At 40.9% G+C, this 20,176-nt stretch overlaps 1 protein-coding gene across 1 annotated transcript in view; it reads right to left on the minus strand.

Annotated features, from left to right (window-relative positions):
- IFT80 (intraflagellar transport 80) overlaps nucleotides 1-20,176 on the minus strand; it is a 78,698-nt gene that overhangs the window by 35,254 nt on the left and 23,268 nt on the right. Inside the window, exons 7-9 of the mRNA XM_080915873.1 lie at nucleotides 10,907-11,086; nucleotides 6,420-6,538; nucleotides 2,326-2,400 (exon numbers count right to left, since the gene is read on the minus strand). Of these exons, the coding sequence (XP_080771999.1) occupies nucleotides 2,326-2,400; nucleotides 6,420-6,538; nucleotides 10,907-11,086 (374 nt within the window). The remainder of the gene's footprint in view (nucleotides 1-2,325; nucleotides 2,401-6,419; nucleotides 6,539-10,906; nucleotides 11,087-20,176) is intronic.

Here is a 20,176-nt window from a genome sequence, read left to right on the forward strand (position 1 = left end):
ACTAAGAGTGGGAGAAATAGTCTTCCTCAAGGAAAAGCACAACAACTTGTCCAATATCTAATGGTCATTCCTGGAACTATACATATAAGTAACATTATAAAAACATACACACACAAGACAACAACAACAACAACAACTACTACTAATGAAAAAAAGCCATGGATTTAAAAGAGAGCAAAGAGGAGTAAATTATATTGGAGGGGTCTGGAGGGAGAAAAAGGAAGAGAGAAATGATGCAATTACATTATTACCTCAAAAGAAATACTAAAAATGTAGGGTAGAGAACATTAGATGATTATGCTAGGCATTACCTCTGGTAATGTGCACATGCACATGAATATGTATATATAACAAACCTACATACACACCCTTACACACACACACACACACACACACACACACACACAATGGAGGAAGACACCCAATGGTAATCTCTGGCCTACACACATGCATGAATACCTGCACGTGTGCACACATGGGCACACAAACTACAGCACTGCATTTCTTATTATAAAGAAGACATCATCTTTTAAACTCCTCCTGAGGAAATGCTGTTTCAATGGGTAAAGGTCTGACTATAGAAATAAGATCAGAGGCAGGCAGTAACTAAATTATTTTTATATAATTATTTATGTCATCAATATATACTATGAACATAATAAACTTATATATGTTATTTTTGGAATAAAAGACGTTTAAGAAGTAGAGTCTTTAAATAGCTGACTTCTTATCCTTTGGCAAAATAACATATTTTTAAAATTATAATATGAATAAATCATGTTTCATTTAATTAAATAGATGACAAAGTTTAATGCTACATTGCCTTGGTTATACCAAGGGTCACCATTATGATGAGCATGTTCCTCAGTAATGAAGCAACTGTCTGTTGGGACTCAGTCCCTGCTCTGTCCTTCAGCCTTCTCTTCCTGTAACTGCCCAAGTCACTAGCACCCAACAGCATTGGTTCTGTTCTGGTTTACTTATAGAAGCCTCTGGGTTGGAAAACCTGCTAAAGAACAGCACTGAGTCTGCCTATATGAAGGGAGAGGGGATGAGTTATAGTGTGTGGCTTTGATGCAGAGGTTTCCCACACATCTGTTATAGGTAGATTACTGCATTCCACACTTCATTAAGTCTTACTGTGTAGCTTTTCTATACCTGACCTTGGCCAAAATGCAGAGAAGTTATTGGAGTTGCTTTTTAAAATTTGATTCAGAAGGGGATCACTGTGCTTAATAAATCAATTGTCAGTTTTTATTTCTAAACTATAGCTCCTGGAGTAACAGCTAATCCTAATTGGCTTAAACATATCAGAGTTTCTTAGTCCTGCATCACTAAACAACCTGCTGGAAAATACTACCTTTCCATTTTAGGAGTAGGCTCGTGAGAGCAATGAATTTCAACCAATATTAGGAACGGAAGTAGAGCTGGGGTACAGCTCAGTTTCGGTGTGTGCACTGAGCACAATATTAGGAATGGAAGTAGAGCTGGGGTACAGCTCAGTTTCGGTGTGTGCACTGAGCACAATATTAGGAACGGAAGTAGAGCTGGGGTACAGCTCAGTCTCAGTGTGTGCACTGAGCACATGCACAGCCTGGTTCTGTCTCCGGTGCCAGGAAAGAAAAGGAGGGAGGACAGGGGAGCAACTCGGAACCACTGCTGACCACTCCGTGCTCACCTACGACACTCAGCGGTGACACAGACTCAGGATAAACTAAACCTGAACAGAAGTGGCAAAGAATGAGCAAGAGAACACAGGGGCCAAACTACCTTCCTGCTGACTGTCGCTCTCACACTGTTGCACTAATGTGACCCAAACTGAGCTTTCCCCAACATTTAAAGCTACTAACCTAACAAAGTTCTTGATTTCAATTTTAATGTAGTGAATATATATATATATATATATGTATATTCCACATGTCACATGTTACCTTCAATATATTTGTAAGAATATAAAGAAATTCTAAGAATAAAACATTTAATGACCACTGATCTACCTTTTAAAAATTATTAAACACATAATAAAAAAGACTGATACCAAATGACTGTTATATTATTTTGTGAGATTTTCAAGTATGATTTATTTTTATCTTACATAAGTATGAGTGTTTTTCCTGCACGTACGTCTGTGTGACATGCATGCAGTTCCCATGGAGGCCATAAGAAGGCACTGGACTCCCTGGAACAAGTTACCACGTGGATACTGGGAACTGATCCCAGGTCCTCCCTCCTCTCTTGGGCCCTTGTGAGATATTTAAAAGAGTATTTTGCTGCTAATGAGCTATCTTAACTCTAAACCCAATAGTTAACATATAAACAAATTACCTTTCTGCCTGCAGAATTAAACTAACAGTTCCTTCTTTGAGATCAAATATAAGCGGTGTATTCCAGTTCTTCGTACTAAAAGATGAATAAAATGAATTTTATTAGCATTTCAAATATTAAACACATTTTAGTAAGCAATTACTCATGTTAAATAGTAAGTTCAATTTCACAACTATCACATATGTATTTCTATTAAATCAGTTTTAACACATTACTCTCAAATCATTCAAGTACAACACTGACTCTGTGTCTCCAGAACTTACAAAGCAGGCTTCCAAAAAGTGCTCACTGGAGACTCTGTTTACTAACTCTGCCTTTGGGCGGCCATTTAATCTTTCTCATCTGAAAACCAAGAGCAGCATAGTATCCTGAAGATGGATTAGGTAAGTCTGGATTCAATATTAGGTTGTCACATCTCCCAGCATGGGACTTTAGCAAGCTGAGCTTCTGTAAAGTCAGTGTCCTCATTGAGGATAATGAGGCACCATCCAAGTGTGCGACAAAGAATGTAGTTATAGGACGACGGCCCAGGCATTGTGCACACACCTTAACCCTAACACTCAAGAGGCAGTCAGGTGAATGTCTTGAGTTTACGGCCATCCTGGTCTGCACAGTGAGACTCTTAAAAAAAAAAAAAAAGTATAACATGCTCAACATAATTATTTTTCCTGGAGACCACCCAGTGTTTTTTTTTTTTTTTTTGGATTAAAACATTATTTCTGCAAAGTGCTCTAAAACATAAGCTATGATCACGCTTACTCAATAAAGTGACATGTAGAAGCATAAATAATTCCTCTTATTTTTAATACGACAACACGATTCAAAGAACTGGGAGAAAGAAAGACATGATGCCTAGGACTCCTAGCACTCAGCAGTCAGAGGCAGGGGGATAACTGTGAGCTCAAGGTCAACTTGGGCTACATAGTAAGTACTAGAGCAGCTTGGAATAGAGACACCTGCCTTACCAACCAAAAACAAAACAAAACTGGGAATGGTGAAGCAACATCTACAGCTGAAGCTGTCTCATAGGTTAAATGTATCATTATTATTCTCAGTAACATCCAGAGAACCAATTCTGTTTCCTGAGACACAGTCTTGAACTAGCCGAGACAATCCTGCTGTTAGTAGAGCTCTAGGCTGGTCTTGAACTAGCTATACAGGTGATGATGGCCTTGGACTCCTGATCACACCATCTCCGCCTTCCAAGTGTTGGGGTTATGAGCATGTATCACTTATTCTTTTATTGTGTATATATGCACGTATGTGCATGCATGCACACAGCACGCAGCTGTACACGCACCTGTGCACCCTTCCACCTTACACATAAGAAGGGTCTCTCACTGAAGCAGAGCTCATCGTTCCAGGATTCGCCCCCAGGACCTGCTGCCTCTACCCTCCAATACAGACATGTGCAGCTATGCATGGCTGTCTACTTGGTGCTAGACACCGGAACTCAGAGCCTCAGGCTTGCACAGGAAGCTCTCTAACCCACTGAGCCACTTCCAACACCCTCCCCATTCCTTAAGGAGAAGCTTCAATTTTCACATCCAGAGGATAGAGAGAGAAAGCCTGCAGGGAGTGGGTACACTGTGTGCACTGAAATGCTGGCTGGCAGAGCTTTGTACCTCCTGCAGTAAGAAAATGCGTGCATATGACAAAACAAGTAGTGGTTTTGTTAGAAATGTGTACTCGAAATCACTACCAGTCAGTCTGACACAGATTAAGTGCCTTGTATTTCAAGGGAAAAAACAGTATTTTTCTTAATTGTCAGAATTAACCTCCATCCTCTACCTAGAGAGCTAACCAGAAAAGTGGTGTTTATGTGAGGCTTTTGAAAAATGTCCTGTAGGGATGAGATGTAGTTCAGGGTGGGGTGCTTGCCTAGCATGAGTGAGGCCCTGGACTCAATCTTCAGTACTGAAAAAGAAAGAGAAAAAATTCCTCTTAGAAATATCTTTAATTTCTCACAATTGAGATCTAATGTCATGGAATGTCATGGAAATATAAACTCCCTAAGCTATGAGACTGAAAACAAAGAGGGCTTCTAATACTTACTTAAAAAATTAAGCAAAAATGTAATGTGCCATTTTTCTGTATTATTTTCTTTTTCTGAAATTTCTTTTTATAAAATTAAGTATACTGCATGTCTATTTATATTATAAATAAAGAGGCAACAGTAGTTAAGAACTTAGACTCAAACTTCAGTCTTCTTTTGGTAACAAAGTTAAATTATATAACCTGGTGTCAGGTTACTAAATTCCTGTGTATTCTCTGTGACCTTAAGCTCTTCATCTTGTAAAATAGGAATTGTACTAATGACAGGCACAAAAACAGTAAAGCGAGTCAACAATCGACAGCCACTCCTATAAGTCACTAGTTTATAACATAATGACACAGGCTTTGGTGCACCATCTCAGCTGCATTGCTCCTATAGCTCTCACTCTCATAAATACTGATACCTGGTATCTTAGCTTATATCGTAACAACCAGAAAGGAGAGACAAGGCTAACTCAGGAAAGAAGACACTGTCCAACACAATGCACTGTGAGGAAAATAAGATAACTATAAGTTAAATAACATAACATCTGACAATCCTATAGCTTCAAGCAGTATCTTCTTGTCACTACCACCAGTCAAGTAAGTCACAATTATTGACAAAACAAAAATTTAAATGGAGGAACTTGCCTTCGTTTTCCTCAATTAACCCAATGAAAATTAATTAATCAAATATGCATCTGCATTAATGATATTTTTCTTCTATGTTCCACCCTTTTCCCTGTGTCATGGCTCTTTGGCTTAGTATCTTTTTTGGCTTTTCTTAAATTACCATTGTTCTTCCTTCTCGCCATCTAAGCAAACAATTCGCAGAGCCCTGAGCACTGCCTCTCCGCGCCCCGCCGTCTCTCCTACTTCAGCCCTCCTCACAGGGCTGCCACCAAGCTGCAGATTCTGACTAGTTGCAGATTTATACATATTATGTGGGAACAGGAGCAGCTGTCAGTGAAATGCAGTATCTGTACATTATAAATTACTGGGCCTTAGAATACCAGTGCAATACTATATATGCTTCATTTCTTTATTCAAAATACTTGCTAAGTGACTACCATACTCCCTCCCCCATGTTTATTAAATGGTTAAACCATAAACACACTGTAGTATAAAAGCAAGCACAATTTTTTAATGCGCTTAACAAAATCTCCTGAGGGCACGAGTGGTTCTTGAGTTTTCTGGATAGTTCAGATGACAGGATATAAAAGTGGGCTTGTACTACTTAAAATAAGGACTTTGGAAGTTGACTATTAATATTAAATATGACCACTGCCTAAAAATGAAATTATATAAAATTATAGGCAAATTATGTTCAAAAGAAAGGTAATAAGGTCTCAGGAATTGTCCTTCAGCTGCAGTCACTTACGTCTACGGTGATCATACATACTGACTGCCGGCTGGCATCTCCTCTCCCAATTCAGAGAGCTCAACACGGGCCATCGTAAAAACCTTTACATCATTATAATCACAGGCTGCAAATCAGGTCTGTCTGCTTCCAGAAAGCTCCTTGTGCCATGTTTCTGAGCACAGCCATACCAAGTGTGGCTTAGATTGCCAGGCAAGTTCTTGGAATACTACCATTCTAGTAAGGACGTGGAATGTATTTTTCACTGCATCTGGACAACTCCAGGTCATCAGTACATTTACAGTTACTGTATTTCCATGTGCTCACTGAATTCTTCCAGCCCACCAGCTCTCCTGTGTTAATTACAGTGAATGTGCTGGCTGGCTCCTCAGCTACCCTAAGCCCGGGTCTTTGAGTTAAGATTCTACCAAAGTCTTCAGAGCTGTATGAGAACCACATCACACAGATGTTTCCAGTTTTAAAGTGAACATTAACCTTTGACACACAAACTTCATTACCTTTATTTTCTTTGCATATAGCTCAGGGGTTTTCCTCATTTCCTAGTCTGAAACATGATGCTAATTAGTATATTTTTGAGAACGTTATGGTTATAACAAACTGTGCTGATATAAAAACTTGAAAATAAATCTCTCAACATTGACAAAACCTCTAGATTTTCAGGAAATGCAAAGGTGCTTACGAGAACACGTAGCACTGAAGAGATGTTGAAACAACCAAGTGTGCATAGTTCAAGGATGCTTTAATGACTCTGTCCCGAAACTCCAGCAAATCCACAGCATCATTGAGAACATTGCGAACCTAAGCAAGAAAACACAAGGGAAAGAAATATCAACAAACAATGTTTTTAAAAAGATAAGCTGGAGCTGGAGAGATGGCTCAGTGGTTAAGAGGCACCAACTGCTCTTCCAGAGGTCCTGAGTTCAATTCCCAGCAACCACATGGTGGCTCACAACCATCTGTAGTGAGATCTAATGCCTTTTTCTGGTGTGTCTGAAGACAGCTACATTGTACTCATATAAATAGAATAAATAAATCTTTAAAAAAAGATAAGCTAGCATGATTTTAGTATGCATGAAAAATTCAGTGTGCTCTTAATTGCCTAAATATATAAAAAAGAATTCATGTAGGCATAAACTTTGGTATAAAAAAATCTCATAGAAATAAATAGAAAAGACCTATAAGGATTTTCGTCTTCATGCCAAACCAAGCGATGTGGGAATGGGATGAGATCAGAAATGCTCTGGCACCGAGACGCAGCAGGGGTAGGGTGGCTGGAAAGAGACCATTGGAGATCTGTCCAAAAGACTAAGAACAGCTCTCTTTTGGTTAGATTTTACTTCACATTTTAAGTGCTAAACAAAGAGATGGCTGCCTTAAAATGCGATCTTGGTGTCATAGCAGACATGTAAAGACTGTGCAGGAGGAAGGGACTGCACTGAGGAGTGCACACTTCCACAAGCAGGAACAGCGAGAAAAGAAGGGTAAGAAGCACTGGAGCTGGGCGTGGTACCGCTGGGCATGGTGCGGCAGGCTCTTATCCCCACACGTGGGAGACAGAGACAGGCAGATCTCCATGTTAGAGGCCAGCCAGCCTTGTCTACAGAGTGGGTTCCAGGACAGGCAGGACTACAGAGTTGAAACCCTGTTCCCCTGCACCCTGACCCCAAAAAGCAACTGGGAAGGGAAATTCAAACCACATCCTGGGGAAGAGAGCACTCCTAGTGTATGCATGAGCTCCTACAGCAGGGGAGTGCTGGGATCCTAGTATAAGCACCGTGCAGCAAAGAAACGAAGGCAAGCTGCCCAGGACCAGCCACCCTGGGCCCTTCTTCCAGACAAAGATGTCAGCTTTCTCTTTTGGAGCAAATTGTCTGTTGGAATGCAGCCTGCTGTGCACGAGGTAGATGAAGTACTCTCAGCCTGACCTCTAACCTCTACCATGTCCCAAGAGAGCTGACATTAAGAAGACAGAAACTTGCTAGTGGAAAATAGCAGGGGGCAGGTCAAGGTCTACATTTAATAGTAACAACCCAACTTCATCTACAGCTCTTTACTAAGTAAAACAGTCAACCACAGTTCTAATGCACATCTAAACAAGCTTCAAGCCTTGCAAACAAAAGTTGTGATTACTCATTCTTTCTGGAAAACCTGTCACCCCCAACAAAAGAACCACAGTCCCCAGTCAGAGAATCCTCCAAAATGCCTGAGATGTACTTCCTAAGAAGCACACTGGGATGCCAGACTGACAAACGTATAGCTTCTGCTGTGGTAGGAGAAGAGACTCCAAGGAAAAGAGGTTTATTTGAGCTCACAGCTCAAGAGTCCAGTCCATCATGGCTGGAAGTGAAGGTAACATCAGCTGGAAGCAGTTGGCCACGCCACACCCAAAATGAGGAAGCAGAGAGTGAGTGACGGATTGATTCTGGGCTCAGCTCACTTCCCCTTCTTACTACAGCCCAACCTGCCCGCCCAGAGGCATGTCCAGCAGCTCAGCCATCAGTGACTACAGAGTCAAGCTGATAAACGACTCTGAGCACACTAACCAGCAAACGCTCCTGCAGAGAGGAAGCCGTGGGCATTCTCCTTCGGCTGGAGTGAGGTGTGGGTGTGGTACTCAGGGTGCTGCTTTCTCTTCTCCCCCTTGCCATACAGTTTCACCTTACAGTGATATGAGGGGATACGAGGACAGTGAAAGGAGAAAAAAACACATCTAATGAGATGAGTTCTGTCAATAAAAACGCCCGGGAGCCTGAAAGTAAAGCGTCCTTCAAACGAGCCTTAACCCTACCACCTTCACTGCATCCTTGAGACTGAGCCCACTATTAGACCATTATTAGACGCCCACTCACAGGAACCAAGAGAACATATGTTCCAAGAATGTTTGGCTTTTCATGTAAGAACATGAACTGTTCTCCACACTAGCCTTGGGTTGGCACTGCTTTAGGTCTTGGTACCTTGGGACATAAGCCTAGCTGGAAGGTATAAATAACGCTGTGGATGCTGGGTCTGAGATACAGCCCAGCTCTGCTTCTGCTTAAGCTCTTTTGCTTCCTGACTGGAAGAAATGGAACCAGCTACCACACACCCTGGAGGCATGCCTCCCCAGCCAAGATTCATCATCTCTGTCTCTGTCTCTCTGTGTCTCGGTGCCTATCTGCCTCTCTCTTTCATGAGTGGGGGTCTGCCTAGAATCACATGTGCCTTGCTTTCCCTTGGGAAACCAGTCCTTCCAATAGACTCAGTCACTAGTTTCAGATGAGACATTTCCCCTCTCCCTCAAATCCACTTACCCCAGCCAAACACATGAGACTGAAAGCTCCAACTTCTGCTGGCGTTATTATAAGAAATAAGCTTTCTGGTGAACTTGAGCAGGTAGGGTGCACACTGGAACCCCCAAAGTCACAGAGTAGAGACTACCTTTCTTAAACTAAGCCAAGGACAGGAAAAAGAAGACTGAAGGAGGAAGAAGGACATGATGAGTCTGGTTGACATTATTTGATCCACTGAACCAATGATGCCTCAACTCAATCAATTTCTTCTTTTACTAAATTCTCACCCTAAATCAATTTGTATTAATGTATGGAGTAGTTTTAAGATGCTAACCTAGGGTAACATGAGAACAGAAAACAAATTTGTTTTATTTGGTGCTTTGTTCCTCATTGCGTAGCATTATAACTCATAAAGATCCGATGGATAAATAAGGGATATTACTAAGAAAGAATACTGACTAGGTCCAACTCAATACACACAGTGTTTTAAAATCACAAAGAGTATAAAGCCCTTTATAAACTAAAACACTTTCTATTTAATTTATCAACTTTGCTTCTAAGGATAACTTGAATTCAATATACCCTTTACAAGATTCCATATGTAATATCACATGAAATTTACCTAGTCATTGAGATGAGTTGTGATGGTTTGCATATGCTTGGCCCAGAGAGTGGCACTATTAAAAGGTGTGGCCTTGTTGGAGGAAGTGTGTCACTCTGCAGGTTGGATTGGAGACACTCCTACTAGCTGCCTGAGGATGCTCAGTCTGTCCCTGGCTTCCTTTGGATAAAGGTGTAGAACTCTCAGCTCCTCTTGCACCATGACTGCCTAGATGCTGCCATGTTCTCATCTTAATGGTATGGACTGAACCTCTGAACCCGTAAGAAATCCTCAATTAAATGTTATTATTTATAAGACTTCCCTTGGTCATGGTATCTGTTCACAGCAATAAAACCATAACTAAGACAGAGTCTTTCTGATTTCCAAACTCAAACTCTATTTAGAAGCATAACTATGTTCTGGGAGAGTTCACTAGGGTTGTTTTGATAATACTGTACTTATGAATAAATTGGTTTTGTCCCAGATCAGTAGATTAGAACTCTAAATTCGATTCTTCATCCTGGAGACAGTGTCATGTTTTTGTTCCAAGTTAAACAAATATATATTTTGACTATTGTGAAGGGTGTCATTTCCCTAATTTCTTTCTCTCCCTGTTTATCCTTTGAGGAGAAGAAAGCTACTGATTTGTTTGAGTTAATTTTATATCCAGCCAGTGTGCTGAAGTTGTTTATCAGCTCTAAGAGTTCTCTGGTAAAATTTTTGGTCACTTAGGTATACTATCATGTCATCTGTAAATAGTGATATTTTGACTTCTTCCTTTCCAATTTGTATCCCTTTGACCTCTTTTGTTGTCTAATTGCTCTGGCCAGGACTTCCAGTACTATATTGAATAAGTAGGGGGACAGTGGGCAGCCTTGTCTAGTCCCTGATTTTAGTGGGATTGCTTCAAGTTTCCCACCGTTAAGTTTGATGTTGGCTACAGGTTTGCTGTATATTGCTTTTATTATGTTTAGGTATGGGCCTTGGATTCCTGTTCTTTCCAAGACTTTTAACATGAGGGGTGTTGAATTTTTGTCAAATGCTCTCTCAGCATCACAAACAATATAAAATATCTTGGTGTGACTTTAACCAATAGAGTGAATGATCTGTATGACAAGAACTAGCATGTGCTAGAGTAGGCATGGTAACTACATACATTCAGATGCTTTGTAGAGTCTTATGTCATGACTAAGCCACGGTATTTTCAGCGGTGACTGGATGTCTGTAAATAGGTGAGAGTAACCGAGAAGGCTAACGCCCTGCTCCATACAGTGCTAGACTCTGGAACAGTCTTACCTGCATGGTCCTTCTCTTCGTCAGCGTTACTTGGAAGTTTTTCCATTCCCAGCGCTGCTCCACCACGTGTGCAAAGACAACATGCCCATTGCCACAGGCTCCCGCAATCTGAGTGCCGTCAATCGACCACGCCATATTAAATATGCTGCCAGTGTTGGGTTTTTCTAGAGCATATGACCACTAGATGGAAAGAAAAGAGGGTGAAAAATTGGTTTATTGCCCCCCAAAAGTGAGAACTTTTAAACTGGGGACATATTACATATTAAAATACCATGTTGATTTTTGAAGAAATGTATTTTGTGGTCATTTATAGCTTTATTTCTTGGAATTTAAATGTTTTGCAATGAAGCCAATGGCAAAAATATGTGTCTCTCCTGGAACACACTAATTTCATTAAGGAAGGTATTGATGCCTTAAAGTAGTGGTTCTCAACCTGTGGGTTGCAACCCTCTGAGGTTGGGGTCAATCTCTACACAAGAATTCATAACAGTAGCAAAATCACTGTTATAAAGTACTAGTGAAAATAATGTTACAGTTTTAAGACAAGTCTTACAATTCAACCTAGACTAGGCTGAAGCCTGCAGCAACCTTTGTTCAAGCTACAACTTCATGTTCAGACTCCCACTGCTCTTGAAGGGAAGCTGATGGCTTGGACCAGGCATGAGCGCTACTGACTGAATGCACGTAAGATAACAAGCTGATGGCTGCGAGCCGTCCTTCTCTCCAAAGCTGAACGACATGTTTAACTAGAATAATTTTTAACAAGTTCCAGGAACAACACACCCAGATATTCGGTATCTTCCCTTCAGTCTACTCTGACAGTACATACAGAATCTCTCATTCAAGGCCTGTGTAGGCTGCGTGTCAAGACTCAAGTCTAAAATAAACACATAAAAGAAATTAGCCACCTCAAGAAATGCTTCCAAAATTACTGACTGTGTCACCAATGAACTAATCAAAATGCTTTACTAATAAAACTCTTTGGAAATAAAACAATATAATTTGTCTATAAAGTAATTCACTAAAACTGAACACTTCTAAAACACCCTCTACATGCTGTTTTAATTTTGTTTGTTTGTTTAGAAATATGCCATCTGTGCGTGGGTGTTTTGCATGCTCAGTGCACTAAGTGTCCTGGCAGCCAGAAGAGGGCATCAGATCCTGGGACCAGAGCTGCAGACGGCTGTGAGCAGTTCCAGGTCTAAGTGTTGGTTTTAAAAATAATGAAACTAAATTCCGTAACAGAAATCTAATTTTGACTTAACATTTTGAGCTTCTCATTCCTAGACAGCAGAAAAAAATCCTTTTGCTTTGTGGTTTATATTTCTGGTTTCTAACAAAGTTGGTTCTACACCAAAGATAAAAATATAAGTATAAATTCCTCTTTGTCTTTCACTATAACGTCAGCAATTCACTAACTTAAATAGGAAATTTCTTAGAGGGTCAAACTAAACACTTCTGGTAAATCTGAAGTGCTCTGAGATAAAAATGGCTGCCTGGGCCTCCTTCTCCATTACTAAGACTTCGCCCTCACCAACAGCTTGTGTGGCTACTTGAGTTCCTATCACCTCTCCCAGCATGCCGAAAACATATATGGTTAGGCCAGGCTTGTACTCCTAACCTAGACAAGGCTACCCATCTCTCCCCTGGTTCCAACATGCAAAACTGGGACATGGATTTCTGATGTAGTCTGCACTCTTCAATATAAGGGGTGTTCACTTCAAGTCCCTGTCTAGCATATACATTGGGGGAAGGGTGCACAAGTCACTTAGCTAGAAAAAACAGATTAAAAAAACAAAGACCCTGGATATGCACACAGAAGCAAAACCAAAAGACACAAAGGTAACGTTTTTAGTTTTCTTAGCAATCTACTTCTTGGTTCCTAAGTCCTATCTAAGTTTGTCCCTGGGCCTCTAAAAAATTCCTCTGTATCTTTCTCTCTCTTTGTTTAATGGCGTCTACTTGCATACAGCCTTGACAAACTGTAAATGTCTAAGTCACAGGTCAGTCACTGCTCCAGCACAGAGTCTCCACATTTGGTATGCGCTGAGCACTTTTACTTCTCGTAGGAAGACAGTAAAAGAAGCACGGAGCACTCAGACGAAGTAAGTGTCAAGTCCAGCGACGGGGACAAGATGCACGGGATGCTGGAGTTAAGGAAAAGATGATCATTTAGCCCTGAGCCCTTATTTTTCCATGGGGAGTATAAAGGCCAGAAGGAGCCTTCACTCTGTAACACACAGAAGGAGTGTTGACCCCAGAACTCTAAAAATACACCAAAGCTGTTTTCACATTAAGCAAAAAATAAGTACTCTAATTTTTCATTAAAATAAGCAGCCACACTGAACAGCACCATACTTTGAAAGTAGCTGAGAGTGCCTCTATAGTGTTGTCTGTGGGGCTAGGGAGGTTCCGTGATTCAAAGCACTGGCTGCTTCTCCAGAACACCCAAGTGTGAGTCCCAGCACACACACGACAGCCCACAATCCTCCATAAATCCAATTCCACAAGGTCCATTGTGCCCATGTAGTCTCCAAAGGTACCATGAATGCATGTGGAGCACAGACATACATGTAAGCAAAACACCGCACACAGAATAAAAAATGTGATGGTCTGGAAGAAAAAGACAAGATGTATTTTCTTGCATTCTCTGAAGTTGTTAATGCAAGTCATTTCCCAACAGAGAAATACGTATTTAAATGTAAGACAATGACTTCAGTCTCAACAACTGCATCTTTTCTACACAATTCCTATACACATCCATATATTGTACCGCAAGGATCCTCAAAAGCACAATCTTTGTTTGGCCTAGTTTAAAAATTTCAACTCATAAAATGACATACACATAAGTTTGATTTAAAATAAGGAGACGGGAGCAGTTCTTACACTCTATAAAAGACTGGTGCTTAGGAATAGTCTCAGATAGTGCCTCTAAACATGAGACAAACTGCACTTTATATGTATCATTAACAAAGAAAAGATACACAAGGCTGTAAGAAAGTCCTGCAGGTAATGAGTTATTAAGTGTATTTTGATTGAATGGATGGGTGAATGAATACAAGAAAGACTTTATGTTCAGAGAAAATAAGAATTGAAAAGTTATCTTCTGTGCAGCCAACAGCACCCCCTACTGAAACACAGAAGCTACATTGCTAGTTATTTTAGCCAAAAGCACCTTGCATCTTGAGATTTTTCACCTTAAATCCTATTTTGTCTAATAACTAGTATAACTAGTTAATACATTCTGAATGTTTCCTTAAAATTCCTGCTAATTGGAATCACATTTTCAGATACCAAAGATAAAAAAGTTTCACTATAGAACCTAGAAAAATACGGAGCCATAAATCTAAATCTTATTCCATAAGCAATGTACTTCTACCATGATTTATTTTACAGATCATCCAGTAATGTTCATTTTCCTGGCATATTTATTTTTGCATGTCTTGATCATTTACCTTAAAACAATGCTATGTCAGACCAAAGGAATGCCTCATTGGTTAAGAACACTTGGATTCACAGCTGCCGTGACTGTTGTGCTCCAGGGGCCCCAGGACTCTGGTCTCTGCAGCCCCACACGAGGCATACATACACACAGATACACAGTTAAAAATAACGCTATCTCTTTTTCAGCTTACCTTTGTTTATTTGTTTGTTTATTTGGTGTGCACATGTGGCGGTGAGAGGACAGTTTAGTTGGTTCTGTCCCTCGGCCATGTGGGTCTCAGGGATCAGCTCCAGGTCGTCAGGATGAGCAACAAGGCCCACTACCAGCTCAGCCATCCCAGTGACCATTTTATACTTTCTTGAATGCATAACAGCTGCTCCGAGTGTCAAAGTTTCCTTGAGAAAACATACAGTGGCTAGTGCTGCTACCCAAGTGCTAACTATTACACTCTCCGGGCAGTAAAAACTGCATTGTTCTGGCAATTTTAGATGCAGAGAACTTATTACTGAAAAGATAGTATTTTGGAGTTCTTTTAAAATAATTTTTTTGGTTGTGTATTGTGGTGTGTAGCTTTAATCCAAGCACATGGAGCACAGAGGTAGGCAGATCTCTCTGAGTTTGAGGCCAGCCTGGTCAACAGGAGCTACACAATGGACCCTATCTCACTGTATTGACATTTCTTTAACTATTTTGAGCACATGGTCTTTGTCTCCAGGTTGAGTGCTGGCTATCCTGGAGTTGGTCTGGTCACCTTTTCTCCCCTAAGAATGGGCACTCTGTGCTGCTCTTCAGTGTGCCTCACGTCTTTTCTGTTGAAAACTCAATTTTTCTTTTCTTTTTAAACCTGGGTATTTTAAATACCACCATGTGAGTGGCTCTGAGAACCAGACTCCTGTCTCAGTCTGTGTAGTTGCCTAATGGGAACAGCAGTCATCTGCCCATTTAGAAACTTTTCCAGACTGTTAGCCCATAGACGATTCCTCTCCTGTGTGGTAACTGAAGTCTTTACTGTGTTATTCAACAGCCAGCCAAACAGAAAGAAAAATGCTGCCTTCTAACCTCTGGCCATCAGCTGTGCCTAGGGCACTCCTCTATCGTAAAGCTACACCATCAGAAATTCTGATTTGACTTCCCCAGGGTGTGAATCACACACAAGCCACCAGCAACAGATGCTGCATGTCTTCCCTGGTCTTCTCGTGTGTCTGACGGTGGCTTGTATGGTAGACAATGAATTCCTCAGTCAACATGAAAGCTCCCTAAAGCCCTTGTTCTTTATCTGTCTTCCTCGCTCCTCTTTCCCAAGTTTGTTTGGGATTAGTCTACTCCCCGATTCATCGGCCACCCCTCACCTCACTTGGCTGCCTGTAGTCATTTGAGGAAGGAAAGAAGGAAGGAAGGGAGGAAGGGAGGGAGGAAGGAAGGAAGGAAGGAGGGAAGGAAGGAAGGAAGGAAGGAGGGAAGGAAGGAAGGAAGGAAGGAGGGAAGGAAGGAAGGAAGGAAGTTAGGAGGTAGGCTGGCTTATCATGGGTATCTTTTCGATTAATTATGCACAATCTTTTTCTCACATTCTTAAAGAGCTTTGGGCAATGCATCTAGGAAAATAGAACAACTACCGATCAGCCTCCTCATTTTGCTAGAATAATAATCTAAGACCTGAAATACACAGAAATCATTGTAACCTTGCATATTTACACACTATCTCATCCAAGTCAATTCCCATAGGCAGAGTTACTGGGCCGAGGAATATATAAACTGCCCTGCAGAGGCAGGGGATGTAGTTGATTTAGCAGAGTACTTGTCAAGCATTCACAAAGTCCCAGTACCACAAAAACTGGCACAAACCTGCCCACAGTTTATTCCCTAAACAGGGACAAGGACAAGGGTAGGGAGGGGAAAATGCATGGACCAAAGACCACTTTGACCAAAGGACAGGCTAGTAGAGGGCCACCCGTAGCACACTCCTGTACGTAACTCCAGTGGTTTATCAAGGAAGACCTGGGTGGAGTCCTTTCCTTGGCCTGTTTACAGTGCCATCTAGGGTAAGAAGATGGTTCTTTTGCAAGGGGAGAGGGATCGTGCAGCAAGTACTCCCCAGTCAGCACTGTGAGAACTGCCCTGGGCCCTGTAACCTGCCCATAGTTTGCACTAAGAGACACAAAGCAGTGGCTCCAGATTATGAGGAGGTGGGAACTGGGAAAGGGGATTCTTGACAACTGGGTATTAAACCCAGAAGCACTATTAAGCAACACACACACATACACACACCCACCACACACACACACACATGCCAGAACAAGAGTCTAAGCCTAAGAGGTAACTTTCTAGAGGAAGATTTCACTTCAGCACATTACAAATAGGGCCCCAAAGAGCCCACAGTTCTGGACTCACAGGCCCTAGCAGGACGCTATAAAATAGCTACTACTATTTTGCTAAACAGACATCAAACTACCCCCGACATTCATATCTTTAGACCCGTGACTTATTCTGCGTAGCTCTGAGACCTTATGTGAGAAGTTTCTTCGACAGTTAATGCTGAAACTCACAACGGGTTAATGTGCGAAAAGTGTTTGTGGTGTGCTCAGCCTCGGATGGAGCATCTAAGTAACACTCCTTTCCCCAAAGGCTCAGGACCATTGTGGAATAGGAGACAAAAAGATGTTAACAGTCAGAAGCTGGGGAAACTGGAGTGTAACAGTGTCTGCGGGAATCACTATCCCTGACCTCAAGCTATATTACAAGGCAATTGTGCTAAAAACTGCATGGTACTGGTACAGAAATAGGCACGTGGATCAATGGAATAGAATAGAAGATCCAGAAATGAGCCCTCACGTGTATGGTCACCTGATTTTTGACAAAGGAGCTGCAAACATTCAATGGAAAAAGGACAGCCTATTCAACAAATGGTGTTGGTCCAACTGGCACTCAGTATGCAGAAGAATGAAAATAGACCCTTTCTTATCTCCTTGTACAAAGCTCAAGTGTAAGTGGATCAAAGATCTTCACATTAAACCAGATACACTGAAACTATTAGATGAGAAAGTAGGAAAAACCTTAGAACACATTGGCACAGGAGAAAATTTCCTGAACAGAAAGAACACCAATGGCTTGTGCTCTAAGGTCAAATATCGACAAATGGGACTTAATGAGACTGCAAAGTTTCTGTAAGGCTAAGGACACTGTCAAAAAAACAAAATGGCAGCCAACAGAATAGGAAAAGATATTTACCAACTCCACATCAGATAGAGGCCTAATATCTAAGGTATACAAAGAACTCAAAAAGCTAGACACCAGAGAATCAAATAACCCTATTAAAAAATGGGGTACAGAGCTAAACAAAACGTTCTCAATTGAAGAATATCGAATGGCTGAGAAGCATCTGAGGAAGTGCTCGACATCCTTAGCCATCAGGGAAATGCAAACCAAAACAACCCTGAGATTCCACCTCACACCAGTCAGAATGGCTAAGATCAAAAATTCAGAGATGACAGCAGATGCTGGCGAGGATTCAGAGAAAGAGAAACACTTCTCCACTGTTGGTGGGGTTGTAAACTGATACAACCACTCTGGAATCAGTCTGGCGATTCCTCAGAAAATTGGACATAGTACTACCTGAAGACCCAGCTATTCCACTTCTGGGCATATACCCCAGAGACACTTTAATACACAACAAAGATATATGCACCACAATGTTCATAGCGGCTCTATTTATAATAGCCAGAAGCTGTAAAGAACCCAGATGTCCTTCAGAAGATGAATGGATACAAAAATTGTGGTATATCTACACAATGGAGTACTACTCAGCTATCAGAAACAATGACCTTATGAAATTCTTAAGAAAATGGATGCATCTAAAGAATATCATCCTGAGTGAGGTAACCCAGTCACAAAAGAACAGACATAATATGCAGTCACTGATAATTGGATACTAGAAAGCTCTGAACACCTCAGAAACAACTCACAGACTATATGAAGTTCAAGAAAAAAACAAAGGCCAAAAAAAAAAAAAAAAAGAAAGAAAAAGGAAACTAAAAAAGTATAATCTATTACAAAATAAGTATCTGTGTAATATATTATATATAATCCATTACAAAATGAGTGTATATGTTATATATTATATAATTGTAATATATTATATATAATCTATCACAAAATGAGTGTATGTGTTATTATATATTATATAATTGTAATATATTATATATAACCTATTACAAAATGAGTGAATATGTTATATATTATATAATTATATTATATATAATCTATTACAAAATGAGTGTATGTGTTATTACGTATTATATAATTGTAATATATTATATATAATCTATTACAAAATGAGCGCATATGTTCTGTAGATACAACCACTGATATCTACCCGAGGTAAAGATCGTACATCTGAAAACAAAGTAAAACAGAAGAAACAAATAAAAAGGGTTTTAAGCAATTAGGTGATCTAACATCCTAATGTTATAGCTTCGAAGCAAAGCAAGAAGTAAAAACCAGATTTTAATACCATGACGATACAAATGAACGTCAGATGAGAGACAGACCTCACAGAACGAGTACAATTCACTAAGCAGAAGAATCCCAGGCTCGGGAGGCAGGAGAGACAGCACTCAGTCTGGGCTGCACGGCAACACCCTGTCTTTCCAAAAGAGGACAGAAGGGAGGGACTGGAGAAGGGGAGGAAAGGATGAGTGAGAGAACAGGAGAGCCTGACTGGGACGAGGGCTGAGGAACGGCGCTCATCCTGACGGGGACGAGGGCTGAGGAACGGTGCTCATGACGCACAGACACTGTAACAACTGTGGGGAAGTGACAGGCACAAGAAAACAAGTAACAAAAAAAGTTATAGGCCCTTTATAAAGTTCTAAAGTTCCAACTAATCTTTGCCCTCAAAGAAGGGAAGCAATAGAACCATTATAAGCTAATTATAACAATTAACTGCTCTTATCCATGAGGGTTAAGAACAGTCCCAAAGCATCCCATTGCTACAGATCATACCTTCAGTGTCCCCAGACACCTCTGTTAATGGCTTCGACAGTCTTCTGGATAGCGCCTTTAGGAGGTAGGAAAACCTACGGAAGGTAGGGCAACGTAGAGGAAGGCTGTGTGTACTTGGCACTCAGTACGTCCCTTAAAAGGGACCATGAGACCCGGCCTGTGCTCTTCTCCCTTATTTCCTGATTTGCTCTGCACACACATCAGCCTAATCTTGCTTCCCACATGCCCAAAGGCATGGAAACAAATTGTCATGGATTGGAACCTCCAAGAGTCAAAATAAACTTTTATTCTACAAGCTGATTTCCTCATCCATTCTCTTATAGTGACAGAAAGCTAACATAACAACTCAGACTCTTTCAGCCATATAATTCTCTGGTTTTAGAGCACTTTAATAATAAAAACAAACAAAACAAAAAAAGCCTCATTCTTCAAGAACAATGGAGAAATGTTTCTGAGCTTGGCATTTGTCAGAACAGAATTCTGCTCTAAACATAGTATGTACCTGTATCCAAACATAAATACTCAAGTGCTCTCTCGTGCACTCTGGCTATGCCTTTCTGTGTGTGTGTGTATGTGTGTGTGTATGTGTGTGTGTGCGCGCGCGCGCGTGCGCGCATGTGCATATAGGTGTACAGGCACATGTGTGTATGTATTTGGAAGACAGAAGTTGACATTAAGTATCTTTATCTAGTCCACTGTAAGTTTTGAGACAGGAGACAGGATTTCTCTGCACCTGGAGCTTATCTATTCAACAAACCAAACAGCTACGGAGACATGAGGAACCCCCATGTCTCCACCACCCACCAGTACTAAGCATCAGTGTGCAG

The sequence above is a fragment of the Micromys minutus genome (genome assembly GCF_963924665.1).
Source record: "Micromys minutus genome assembly, chromosome: 4".
In the NCBI taxonomy this organism is placed as follows: domain Eukaryota; kingdom Metazoa; phylum Chordata; class Mammalia; order Rodentia; family Muridae; genus Micromys; species Micromys minutus.